This window comes from Ctenopharyngodon idella, chromosome 6 (genome assembly GCF_019924925.1).
Source record: "Ctenopharyngodon idella isolate HZGC_01 chromosome 6, HZGC01, whole genome shotgun sequence".
In the NCBI taxonomy this organism is placed as follows: domain Eukaryota; kingdom Metazoa; phylum Chordata; class Actinopteri; order Cypriniformes; family Xenocyprididae; genus Ctenopharyngodon; species Ctenopharyngodon idella.
The window spans coordinates 15,514,609-15,528,461 of NC_067225.1; the positions used below are offsets into that span (position 1 = coordinate 15,514,609).

Here is a 13,853-nt window from a genome sequence, read left to right on the forward strand (position 1 = left end):
GAAATGTGTTTTCATAATCATTGATGGCTAAATAGTCTTACAGACTATGCCTCGTGACTACTTTTATCAAAGCTGAAAAATGGCAAAAGCTATATAACATTTTTTTGTTGTTATAGTAGTGAGACCCACTCCAAATACACTATTTATTTGGCTACTAACATGACTAGAGTATTCAGCTCATGTAAGTGTATATGATGTTAAATATATTTTAATGTTTGTTCATTTATCCATCCATCTCCAAACCTATTGTCCATGGTCACAGGGATGATGGAGGACAGATGGCCAGTCCATCACAGGAATCACACACAGATTCACTCTCTCATTTACACCTATATGGACAATTTATTGTCTCTAATTCACATATATGCTGCATGTTTTTGGATTATAGGGGAAACCAGTGCACCTGGAGGAAACTCATGCCAACACATGGCAAACTCTACAGAGGAAGGCCTCCTGGCTCAGCCTGGACATAAACCAGGGAGCTTTTTGCTCCAAGGCAACAGGGGTACCCACTTAGCCTCTGTGTCGTGCTCATATTTTAATAATTATGTGTAAAACTTTTTAATAAACAAAAATTTGTGCATCTTACTTTAAGTAAGCTAAAAGATCAGACCACTTTACTCAAATCGCTGGGAGAACTACAAGCATATATTAACTGGAGAGCTTCTCTATCCTACCAAACTTGACAACTCCACTGAACTCCTGGTAGGTCCAGGGTTATTACCCCTGTAACTGAATCTTCACTCAATTTGAAGTGTATTCTACCCCAAAATAAATGATTACTATAAAATAAAACATTACAACAAACAAATGAAAGCTCGAGTGTCCTGAGTATGCTCAATCAAAACTCTTTGATCAGTATTTTGATGACCAACAATACTGATGCTTTCAATCCTTAAGAACAAACAACTCTTCTTCTTTTTTTTTTTTTCAACTGACCCTTCCATGTCTTTAAGTTTCATAATATACTCTATTTTACACACTTTAACAAAGAGTCATACAATTTAGAAGAGCTTCACATCATTTACACTATTATAGTCTACTATATCTGATAATACTGTCTTCTTCCAATTGCATTCAGATGCAAGACTAAAGGATTACTACAGTAGGCTCTGAGTAGGCCTACCACTTGAACCCAATTTTCCATGTGATGTCCAATGTGATGTCCCGTTATTCAATGGACCAAATGGAGGACCTATCTGAATTTTTTTTTAATGGTTAGTGTTTTTAGTAGGTAAGTCTACTATATTTTTCGTACAAAACTTTCAGCTGTGTACGTTTTGTAGTTTCCACATCACCACTAGAGTGCGTAAAGAACCCGTGCTTGTTTTAGCCTGTTTTTCTTGCAATCGACAGTCGTTTTACTGGCAGCAGCTAACTTATAGAGCAACAGTGTCTTGGTCAGTAGACGGACGTATATGTTCAACTAATTAATAAAAGATGATGTAAAATTATTTACATCAACGAAACATTTGATGTTCTTTTGTCTAACAAAGACTCATCCTGAAAATCTTAGGGATGACCAGCCCATTTTCAATGGCGTCCAATGAAATGTTCCTTTAATATGACGACAACTAGCCACGGTCAAATCACGTTTTACTCCATCCAATCAACAGCGGGAGGACCTGAACCGTACTTTAAAAGTTCGGCCAAACCAAAAGCTGTTTGTTAAGAGGATGAGAGACAAACAGACAGGAATATTTTCTAAAACCCTCCGGAAATACAGGCACTCCTATAGTGACTATATATACTCGTTGATAGGTATGTATCTTCATGAATATAACCAAAACGTTTTTATAGTAGCAGTGAATATTCTTGTTAAACGATGTTTAAATGGCATGTTTTAATATAAGAGTGTAAATGGGTGATTTCGTGTGTTAAAGTTAAAATCGAGGATTCTTAAGATTTAATTATGTTATCCAGAACCGCTTTGAATGTTTGAATTGCTTTAATACCATCATCGCAATATGTTGCATCAGTTTTATTTTGCCAAGCATTTAAATGGCCTAGTTGAATATTGTTTGTGCTACTCATTTCTTCCTATGAACCTTATTATGGTTGTTCTGTGGTTACGGTGGTAACTGTGGTTAGTGGTAATGATGTTTTTTTTTTTTTTGTTGAATTCATAAGCATTATGGTCATATTAACATAAGTAAAGTCATAATAAGACGCTCGCTCTCGGTACTCCATTGTCTGACTCAGTTATTGCATAATGACCTGGGTGGCTCAACCGGCCACGTTGTTTCTGGTAATAGGGATTTCCATGCGAGCTCTGTCAATATATAATTTTCTCCCTTTCTTTTGAACGATATGAGTTGTGTATTTACAGCGTTGTCTCCTGATAGGTTTGATATAGCACCACCATGGCCACTTCAGCCAGTTCCAAGCTGAGCAAAGCTGTGAAACAGCAGTACATGGACCTCCCTCAGGGAGAGAATGTTCAGGCTATGTACATCTGGATTGATGGAACCGGGGAGGGATTGAGGTGTAAAACCAGGACTCTAGATTCGGAACCTAAGACTATAGAAGGTAGTTATTGTAATTCTGATTATCATATTTGTCTTTTTAAATCAAACAAAATTGTTTACTGAAACACTATTAGCGTTTGGAAAAAAAAGTATGAGTATTTGTATTTTTCTGCGCCTCTGTAGAGCTTCCTGAATGGAACTTTGATGGCTCTAGCACATATCAGTCTGAGGGGTCCAACAGTGATATGTACTTGATACCCCAAGCCATGTTCAGAGACCCTTTCAGAAAGGACCCCAACAAACTGGTTCTGTGTGACGTTCTCAAATACAACCGCAAACCTGCAGGTGAGTAGATTTTAATACCATAACTGATATCAGATAATTATACAGGCTGACATCACATTTGAAGGTTGCATTACTGTTTCTTGTGTTGCTCCTTAAGAAACCAACCTTCGTCGGATGTGTAAAAAGATCATGGATATGGTGCAGATCCAGCATCCTTGGTTTGGAATGGAACAGGAGTACACTATTCTAGGCACGGATGGTCATCCATTTGGTTGGCCCTCCAATGGCTTCCCTGGACCTCAAGGTAGATGTCACCTATGGATGGTTTTATATATATATATATATATATATATATATATATATATATATATATATAATATAATATAATATAATATAATATAATATAATATAATATAGTGTGTGTGTGTGTGCTCTTCTTCTTCTTCTTCTTCTTCTTCTTCTTATTATTATTCTTATTATTACTATTTTATTTTATTTTTTATCTGATCTATCCATCTTTATTATTATTATTATATTATATATATATATATATATATATATATATATATATATATATATATATATATATATATATATATATTTTTTTTTTTTAATGGCAAGAAGTCTCCTGTTGGTTTAAGGAAATTAATTGCATTTATTTTGTTTGATTAGGTCCATACTACTGTGGTGTGGGAGCTGATAAGGCCTACGGACGAGATGTTGTAGAAGCGCATTATAGAGCCTGTTTGTATGCTGGAGTAAAAATCTGTGGAACTAATGCTGAAGTCATGCCTGCACAGGTAAATAGACAATGAGCAGCATTTTTATACTTTTAGGAAACAAGTTTTCAATTTCAATCAAATATAGAAATGAGTTGCTAAAGTTGTCTTGTTGTTCTTCAGTGGGAATTCCAAGTTGGCCCTTGTGAGGGCATTGAGATGGGAGACCATTTGTGGATAGCCCGCTTCCTCCTGCACAGGGTTTGTGAAGACTTCGGCGTTGTGGCCTCTTTTGACCCAAAGCCCATTCCAGGGAACTGGAATGGAGCTGGCTGCCACACCAACTTCAGTACCAAGGAGATGCGTGAGGAAGGGGGTTTGAAGTAAGTGTGTGAAAGGAAGCCTTGCATCTTCCTCCCCACACTTGAGAGCTAACATTTAAATGTTTTTGGTTATGCTTAAAAAATTTATTTTCATTTTAGACATATTGAGGAGGCAATTGAGAGGCTGGCCAAGAGACACCAGTACCATATCCGTGCCTATGATCCTAAAGGAGGGCTGGACAATGCCAGACGACTGACTGGCCATCACGAGACCTCCAACATCAACGAGTTCTCTGCTGGAGTGGCTAACCGTGGTGCTAGCATCCGAATTCCACGAGCTGTGGGCCAAGAAATGAAAGGATACTTTGAAGACCGCCGTCCCTCAGCCAACTGCGATCCATATGCAGTCACCGAAGCTCTTATACGCACATGTCTGCTCAGCGAAGAGGGTGAAGAGCCAATGACATACAAGTGAAATAGTGGACTATAATGTCATTTAAGTAATAATCTCTTACTGATGGCTTTTTTTTTTTTTTGTTATTTAGTCCATCTGAAATGAGGGATGACACTAGATGAATGGCTTTCCCATTTATTGGTTGTAGAAACTCACATTGGGTCAGTTTATCCTACAATTTTAGCTTTCTCACTGCCAGTTTCTTTTATAATAGATTTGTGGGTGTAATGATACCAGATTCTGGCAGGAATCCTAGTTTGATAGAGATAAAAGTTTGCACCCTAAGATCACAACAACTAGTACTTGGCCTTTGACTAAAACTGTTCTTGTTTATTGACACATTTTAAGTATGTTTATACAATTTAACATGGTTTTTATAAACTAACTGTAGATATTTTAATGCTTATTGTGGTCAATTTTAGAATTTTTTTTTTATTTTTCACCAGTTCATGAATTATGGCACTCTTTCTCACAGGGACCAAAATGCATTGTTTGTACTGATATGGCTCTGTTGCCTGTCGTTCAAAGGGTTGTGCATTTTTATTTTTTTTTTATTTTCCATACCATGGTTCAGAAAACTTTAACTTGTCTCTTTATATTAAAACAAGAATTTTACTAAGATGTGACTTCTCTAGTTTTTTTTTTTTTTTTTTTTTCACCCCCTTATCGGTCCTTCTTGACAGATTTCTTTTTTCCCATTGGCTTTTGGATTATTGAAGAAAATAAGCTCTGTGACCAACAAAAGTTTGATTCTTCCATGTTTTGTACACCATGAAAGTCTTCACAAATTAACTTTTTTGAATTTTGAAGTCTGAATACAATCGCATGAAGTAATATGCTAAATGTAGGCAACTACACCACGGTCGCAATGTCATCATTAAGCTTTTGACAACTCGTTCAGTCTTTGACTAAAAATGTTTTCCCTTTAAGTTTGAGTTAAAATAGTTTGCGAGAGCATGACTCTAAACACAATAAGGGTGTGAAAGTGGTCTAGTGAGTAGATGTTTACCTATTTAGCATGATTGCGTTTAATGTCCCCAACAAACTGTTGTTAGCTATTGACTTTCTCAAGAAAAGTAAAAGCTTAAATACTTATGTTACATATTTTATGTAGAAAAAATTAAATGTGAAAATATCTTGAGCTTATTTTAACCACAGACATTTTTTTTTTTTTTTTCAGGTATTTAACCCAAAACCCATTGAGTTAAGGATGGCAGAACCAGAAGTGCTAAAATGCTAACTTGTTGCCTGCTTTTGGCCAACAAAAAAATTGCCATTCCTGCAGTACTTTATAGTCATGCTTTTTAGGAGCTTTAAACATAAATTATGGTAAATCGTTAAAAGTCTTTAAAAAAGTGGATGGTGTACGTTATAGTTATATTAGTGGAAACATTGGTGTGGATTTGGACCAAACGGTATTAGCGTATGTAATGTGTAACTGAGAGCCAGGCTGTGAGTACTAACAAAAATTGGACTGGATTGCACTGACAAACAAACTGATGAATATTTTTATTTGACCTTGCTGGAACACCATTTTGAATTGTTCCACCTCATAATAATCCCAGTTTTACTTAAGTGCATGTTCAGTCAAGAAAGGCAAATTCTTTTATCTTTGTGAACCCTGCCAAGACTCTTCTTGTGTTTTGATTCCCAGAAATGCAATCATAGGGTTAAAAGATTCCATATTTTATTCTGACACTTGACCAGCAATGTCAACAATTCTCAGACGGTAACAAGGACATATAGGCTTGGAAATATTAAGGGGAGTCGTTTGTTTTTATGAACCTGCAACTGTTTTTGTATGTTTTCATACCTTTCACCTAATTCCTCAAAATTGCAGTTTTGAGAAACTGAAAGCATGTTGTTTGGTATGCAAAAGCGTTGCCATTCATCGTTGTCTGTATCTACAATATGCTTGAACAGAAATCAGAACTCCCTAATCTTTTACCATGTGAGGATATGCTGTAGCTATATCTGGTGCTGTTCGGTCATTTTTGACCAAAAAAAGAAATCCATTTTGTTTGTTGTTTTTTTTTTTTTTTTTTTTTTACTTCATCGGAATGGTGCAGAACTTGGATTTGGCACTCGATGTGAACAATCTCACACTTGTACTGTTCATGGAAACGAATGACCGCACTGGAAATGAATGGGAAGCGAATTTCATCTGATGGAAACATTTGGTGCTGTATCTTACTGAAAGCTCATTTTTGAGATATAATCATCAAATTTGGAAAACAACTTGATTAGAGTTATGGCTTTGATTTTATCAAACATAAAACATGTTTATAAAACATGTTTTGGAAAATATATATTTCATATAAAATTAAAAAATAGTATTTTTATGCATTTTTCATAATAATAAATTCAACTTCTATAACTTTTTTTTTTAGTTTCACCTTTGTTTTTAACTTTTTTATTCAACAATTCTTCTTTAAAAAGATCAAACTTAAGTGTGCTACAAAGCATTTAAGATTTATGACAGTTTATGTTGGAAAATTCGTTTTCAGGTCTATGCTCACAAATTGATTAACAGTAATAAACGGATCATAACTTCCATAAATATAATTTAGTACCATAAAATCCCCTAAAAATTCAAAATATTAAATAAAAACATTACTGAACTAAAATATAGTACATTCATTTCACTGAAATTAAAAAAAAAAAAATGTATTTTTGACCACGTGAGCAGCACAGAGGGTTACAGCACAGATGACTGTGATTTGCAGATAAAACAGGAATACGCTGGTTCTATAGTGTGTTGGATTACCACTCTGCAATCAAAAACACATGGGCCTGTTTTGCATCCCAAACCGCATGTGTTTTTAGGTCACGTTTTAATAAGCTAGCCATAACCCTTCCAACTGAGTTCACTAGAATTGTACAACTCTTCAAATTTGCAAGAAAAAACTGTAATACTGTTGTTCCATTAAACAAACAAAATACAAAAGTTAAAAATAAAGGCGACTACTGACCTAAACCAAATGTTCCAAAAACAAGGGCAACATTTGTGAATGTACACAGCTGCACACCACTCAAGTTCTAACCAAATAAAGTTCCTTCACACAAACATGGCAACATTCTGGGAAGACAATGTTGCAACAGAATTCTCACAGTAAAACAAAGAGAACTATTACAGCCACATCAAAAATCAGTAATGGATTTCACTCTCTAAATTTTCTCAAAGATGGAAATTGATACACATTATAAATATATAATCAATTTCTTTTGCCTTGAATTATAGTTGCACAATTTTAATGGCACAATTTTATTTTTCGTAAACATTAACACATGCCATAGACCGCCCACAATCCATTCCATTGAACATCAGATGCACATAAAACCACAAAGCAGTTGTATCAGATTGCCTGACAGCAATGGAATGGGACTAGAGTCTGCAGAGAAACAAAATTAAAATGTACAGATTTTACATAATGCCCGTTTGTGTGAAGAACCAATCACTGAATTTACCCTAAATGTCAGGTTAGTTGCTTCAAATCTTTAAAATACATTCAGAGTTGTGTTGATTAGCAGTCTGTTAACTAGAGATTCATGAGCAGAACTGTAAAAGTATGTAAAAACACAAAAATCTGTGATTGGTCGCTTTGCATTAGTCAGATAATATCAAGCAAGGGTCAACTATAATTGTAGATTTTAACGAAAACCAGAGACTATATAGTTCAGACAGGTCACTTGTATTACAATGATTTGGAGAAATTGGAGTGCCCAATATGGCAGCTCCAGTAAAGGAAGTCCCGCTTTCAAATAAAACAGACAACTGGTATTCGGCAAAGTCGCTGCCTTGTTCTTTACAGTGGTTCTTGCTGTTTGATGACAGCATCACTGCAGTTGCTGTTGTTTTGAAATTTCAGTGTGTCCCAATTCAATTAGATAGGGGCTGGACTTGTAGGACAGGTCAAAGTGAATTCCCAAGATGGCCGCCAAGTGAAATATTTTCCATAAATGTAACCTTTTAATTGGGGTTTAATTTTAATTAAGTTGTCATTTGTTTTATATGTTGTAAAATATGTAATAGGGGTGTAACAGGACACGTATTCATCACGGTAAGGACATCACGGTTCGGTGCATGCAGTCACACCATGAATCCAGTCAATAACAGGCGATCTACACTACAATAAGTGGGCGTGCGTGGTAATGCAACACTGTTTGCTACCATTATTAATAAATAGCAACTGAATTTAATAATTTGGGCTCTGTTGTTAATTGTAACCTTTACTGTAGTAATGTGTAAGAAAGGGCTCCCTATATAGTTTGCACTTTACAGCATTAGCTAAGATTTTATTTTTTTTATCCTTCAGAAAATTTTAATTATAAATCAATGTATTTAAACACAGAGACACATTTGTTACAAAAAACAAACAATTTAATTAAAAAAAAAAAAAAAAGCAATTTTATGTTTAGTTTTCTCCCCCCTGCTGTACCAAACCCATACCGAACCGCGACTTCAAAACCGAGGTATGTACCGAACCTTCATGTTTGTGTACTGTACAATATGTAATATACAGTAGTGGCCAAAAGTGATATTTGGGATATTTGATTTGTTTTGTAACAAGTTCAATTAAACCATAAAAATATAAACAAAATGTTTTAATATGAGGGAAGAACAAAATACTAAACTTGGACAAGGTATTTATTTATCTGACAAAACTACAGCTACAGGTTTTATTTTACTATGCAAAAAAAAAAAAGGACAGTAAAACAAAAACCTCACAAGAAAAAGCTTACACTAACTACAACACCATATCTTGTTGATTCTCTCGTTTTTGCATGTGCATGTAATTTGCCATGTTTTATTGCGTTATCACAGATAAAACAATTGACTCCAAGCACTACTACACAATATGCATATGTTAACAAATGTTTAATAATATTTTAATAGAGGCTGAAGATGTCCATTTTTTTGCAACTATTGTATATGTAATTATATATGTAATTGCATATGTAATAATATGTTGATCAAAACAATGATTTGTCGTTTTTTACTTTGTACTTGTACCCATTCCTGTGTTATCATTTTGCATTTTATTCCTGAATTTTGATGTAAAGCTTGATTGTTTAATGTCAGGTTCCATTTAGTCTCGTGTAGCCAGACCTTCAGACTGATGGCAGAAGGTCTGAACTCTATCGCAGCTTTCATTGGCCAAGGACCGCCCAAGAAGATGTTTGACTGACATGTAACGCAACCAATCACAGTTCGTTTTGTTCCGCGTCAGGCTTAGGGGCGTGAAAATGAAAGTCGATGTACCAACAATAACAGACTAGTACTAGAGGTACAAGAATAAATGTAAATACGGGGAAGGAATCGGCAATAGATCTTACCTTAGTATCTAACTTGCTAGCTGGTTTTAGTAACTGGGAAATTTGGACAAGTGATACAATAGGCAATGATCATTACCCAGTCGTTTGTTCAATTGGAGAAAGAGGAGAATAGTTCCAGATATTGAATGAGGAGGCAATAATGAGGATCGAGTTATCTGAAGATGTAGATGAATTGAATAATCAGTTTACATCAGCAATTATAATAGCAGCAGAGGGTTCTATTCCAAAAAATAAAAATAGGAAGAAGAGAAAATTGGTACCATGGTGGACAGAGGAATGTCAGCAGGCAGTGAGGAATAGGAATAAAGCATTCAGATTAGTCAAAAGAACCCACAATATGCAGCATTTAATCCAGTACAAGAAGGCACAGGCTACAGTGAGAAGAACAGTACGGCAGGCTAAGAGGGCTAGTTGGAGGACTTTTTGTGATGGTATAGGAAGAACAACACCAGTGGGCGAAGTATGGGGAATGATAAAGAGGATGGGAGGAGATAGAAGGGAATGGTAATACCCAGTTATATTAACAGAGGAAGGTACAGCAGTGTCAAATAGGGAAAAAGCAGAGAGCATGGTCAAAGCATTTGCAGAAAACCTACCAGAGGAAGAAAGGAGAAGAGAAGGGAAATGATGAAATGAGGTTATGATACCCACTTAACATTATATTTGAAAGGCATTTTTACATTCAATATGCCATAATTGCAGTTTATTACATTATATTTTTGTTTACACATGGTTAAAATGTTTACTTCGTAAACCATGGAAAATCTACAAATAAGCCTACAATATGCCTAGCTGAACTGTGGTCACTGTATATGATTCATTTTCATAAGGGACTGCCAGTGACAGGCTGTTGCACCCATAAAATGAAACATTTGTATTCTGACAGAACATCAATATGAACTTTTAACGTTCAATTTAAACAAATGTAATTGCACAAACTATGTAGGCAACAATTTCATTTTGTTTATTGTGAAATAACTAATAATAATATTATTATATTTTTCTGTCTTCTGTTAAGCATTGTTCTGGGCTGCGTTTCCCAAAAGCATCAATGGTTTCTTACGATACTAAACGCGGCCCTGTTTGAATGTATACACTATAGTGTCGGCAGTGAGCGAACACCCTCTGTGATTGATTGGTTCTGACTTGCAGCATTTGCGTGTTCAGATGAGCAGGAAAGTACTTCTACTACAAATTATTCGCTAACATAGGTTATTTGTCCAATTCAATGCATATTGTATGCATTACATTTATTGTTAAATAAACAAAATAACTGGTAAAAAAAAAAAAAAAAAAAAACACACCTTAGTATCGATATTTTAATTTCTTTATACTCAATTCTTTATTCTTTTATGTACTTTCAATACTCAACGTCAGTATCAATATATTGATACTTCATATCGATCTGCCCATCCCTACTCTCAACCCTCTCGTGCATGTGCAGGTGACAGTTGGTCGAAAGTTTAAAATGTTAAAATATTTGGTATTTTTCTTACAAATACGTATCGTTTCACTTCAGAAGACATTGATTCATCCATTGGGGTCGTATGGATTACTGAAGTTATTGTTGTATTAGCTGTTTGATGCTTCCACTTTTAGGAACACATGAGCTTGCATAAAGCATTCCCAGAGATTATTTATTTTCCTAAAAACCTTTGTTTGTGTTCATCTTAAGAAAGAAAGTCGTATACATCTCAGATGGCATGAGGGTAAAAGATGAGTAAACGGTGAGCACATTTCCGGGTGTACTGTATTTTCTTTTAATACAGAATAGCAAATTACATGGGATTCCCTCTTAAGATTCATCAGTGGAAAGAAAGAAAAAGAAGAAGAGGAACAAGAGGAGGAGGAAGCCAAGCAAGAGAAACGAAAAAGAAGTGTTGTAACATTAAATCTGTTTTGAAATAAGTTGTTTTTCAAATAAAGGTTTCCAAGTGATATCAGATTGTTTGCTTTTTTTTATTACTTACCCTGTAACTACATGAAACAAGAATGTAACAAGCACCACTTTAAATTACAGCCCATAATGTCATACTTACCCTGTAACTACATGAAACAAGTATATTTCCCCATGTATTAAAAAAGATTGCAATAGTTCTTTCTACTTGCCTTGAAACAACTTAATCAGTGCACTTTCTCGCTAAATTGCTCCCAAACGTAAGATTGTTGTCTATCATAATAGTATAAGTACCCCTTAGTTCTAAAATACTTACAGTATAAATAATTTGTTATTTTCCTGGTTGTTACCCCTTTATTCGAATGACTTTACATATTGTTCCCCTATACTTACACGTACTTACTTTATAGGTACACTATAATTATCGAAAGTTACACTGTAAATTCGTTGTAATTACGCAGTACTTTCCGGGCTGTAATCTAAAGCGTTACCGAAAAAGCTTACGATATGATGTGGAAGGAAGGAGTTCTAATTAAGTTACACAAGTTGGGGACTGGAGGGAGAGTTTTCAATTGGATAAAAGATTTCTTGTGTGAAAGGAATATCTAAGTAAGAACAGGATCAGAAATGTCAAATCAGTATACTGTAGAAAATGGTACACCTCAAGGTAGTGTATTAAGCCCACTACTATTCATAATAATGATTAATGATATCTTTTTAAAGATTCCAGCTGATATAGGTAGGTCACTTTTCGCAGACGATGGGGCCCTGTGGAAGAGGGGGAAAAATTTGGATTATGTAGTTGGGAAAGTGCAAGGAGCTGTAGATAAGGTGGTGGAGTGGGGGAAAGGATGGGGATGTAGATTCTCAGTGGAAAAAACCCAAAGCGTTTTCTTTACTAATAAAAGGATAGATAAAAGATTGAAAATAAAGATGTACGGGAAAGAAATAGAAAGAGCTGGAACATTCAAATTTCTGGGGGTGCTTTTTGATTCCCGTTTAACATGGGCAGATCATATTAGAAGAATAGTGGAAAAAAGTAAAAAAGTAATAAATGTAATGAGATGCTTGACTGGTAGAGAATGGGGGGCAAGTTGCCAAGCATTGAAAAGAATTTATGTGGAATTTATGTGATCTGATAAGATCTACGGTGGACTATGGCAGTATAGTGTATACTTCAGAAGCTAGATCCCATTTAAAACAATTGGATGTGATTCAGGCTCAGGTGTTGAGAGTGTGTAGTGGAGCTTTTAAAACATTGCCTGTCTCAGCTATTTAGGTAGAGGTAGGAGAAATGCCACTGGAATTAAGGAGGTGGCATATAATAGCAAATTATATAGGGAATGAAACAGCAAAAGAGCTTGGGGTATTTGATATGAAAATCAGTTCTTCAATAGTACATTCAGTCATAGCCCCATGGAAGATTATATGTCCGAAGGTAGATTGGTATCTATTAGAGATTAAAAGGAATGAAGAAAGTGCTGATCTGGTTGGGGTGTTTAATGATTATATTACAGAAGTATATAAAAACTATACTCAAATCTATACAGATGGGACTAAGAACCCTGAAACAGGAGTAACAGGAATGGGTGTGGTGGTTCCAGCAAGAGGAATTGAAATCAATAGAAGAACATCTAATAATTTAGCAGTATATACAGTGGAGATGGTTGCAATTTTAGTTGCACTACGGTGAGTAGAAAAAGCAAAAATAGACAAAATCGTAATATGCACAGACTCAGCTTCAGCTCTAGTTAGTTTAATATCTTTCCATTCAAAAAGTAGACAGGATATACAATATGAAATTCTCTACTCAGTTACAAGAATAACATACCAGGGAGGACTAGTTACATTTTTATGGGTTCCAGCGCACATAGGAGTTAAGGGGAATGAAAAGAAGGCATTAAAGAAGGAAAAGGTCGCAAAGAAGGCATTAAAGAAGGAAAAGGTAGAAATGCAAATAAGAATCAGTAAAGTGGAAGTGAAATGCATAATCTGGGAAAAAATTAACCAAAAATGGCAAGAAATGTGGGATAGTGAGGGGAAAGGGAGACATCTATACCATATCCAAAAGAGTATTAAAGTAAATAAGGTAGGAAGTGGAGACAGAAAAGAGGAAACTGTACTAACAAGACTAAGGTTGGGACATTGTGCTCTAAATAAAACGTTAAAAATGATCGGTAAACATCAGATGGGTATGTGTGAGGAGTGTCGGGAAGAGGAATCGGTGGAGCATGTACATTGTAGGAAATATCAGAGGGAGAGAGTGATAATGGATAATAAACTGAAGGAACTAGGGGTGCAGAAACTCACGTTAAAAACGTATGAATGATAGAGCACAGGTGAGAGAGTTGTTAGGTTTTTTAAGGGATA

General features: G+C 35.3%; 1 protein-coding gene across 1 annotated transcript; it reads left to right on the top strand.

The window, feature by feature from the left end:
• The first annotated feature begins 1,531 nt into the window (after window positions 1-1,531).
• glulb (glutamate-ammonia ligase (glutamine synthase) b) lies at window positions 1,532-4,868 on the top strand. Its single transcript, XM_051897455.1, has 7 exons — window positions 1,532-1,761; window positions 2,346-2,529; window positions 2,652-2,813; window positions 2,911-3,057; window positions 3,426-3,553; window positions 3,656-3,855; window positions 3,955-4,868. Exons 2-7 carry the CDS (start codon window positions 2,364-2,366, stop codon window positions 4,268-4,270), a joined length of 1,119 nt encoding a protein of 372 aa, XP_051753415.1. The 5' UTR covers window positions 1,532-1,761; window positions 2,346-2,363; the 3' UTR covers window positions 4,271-4,868.
• Window positions 4,869-13,853: the final 8,985 nt, after the last annotated feature.

Excerpts from the sequence above, each read along its gene's own strand:
- glulb (XM_051897455.1), top strand. The coding sequence starts at position 2,364 with ATGGCCACTTCAGCCAGTTCCAAGCTGAGCAAAGCTGTGAAACAGCAG. Across the intron at positions 3,058-3,425 it reads TGGCTTCCCTGGACCTCAAG|GTCCATACTACTGTGGTGTG; the intron begins GTAGATGTCACC and ends TTGTTTGATTAG. Across the intron at positions 3,856-3,954 it reads CGTGAGGAAGGGGGTTTGAA|ACATATTGAGGAGGCAATTG; the intron begins GTAAGTGTGTGA and ends TTTTCATTTTAG.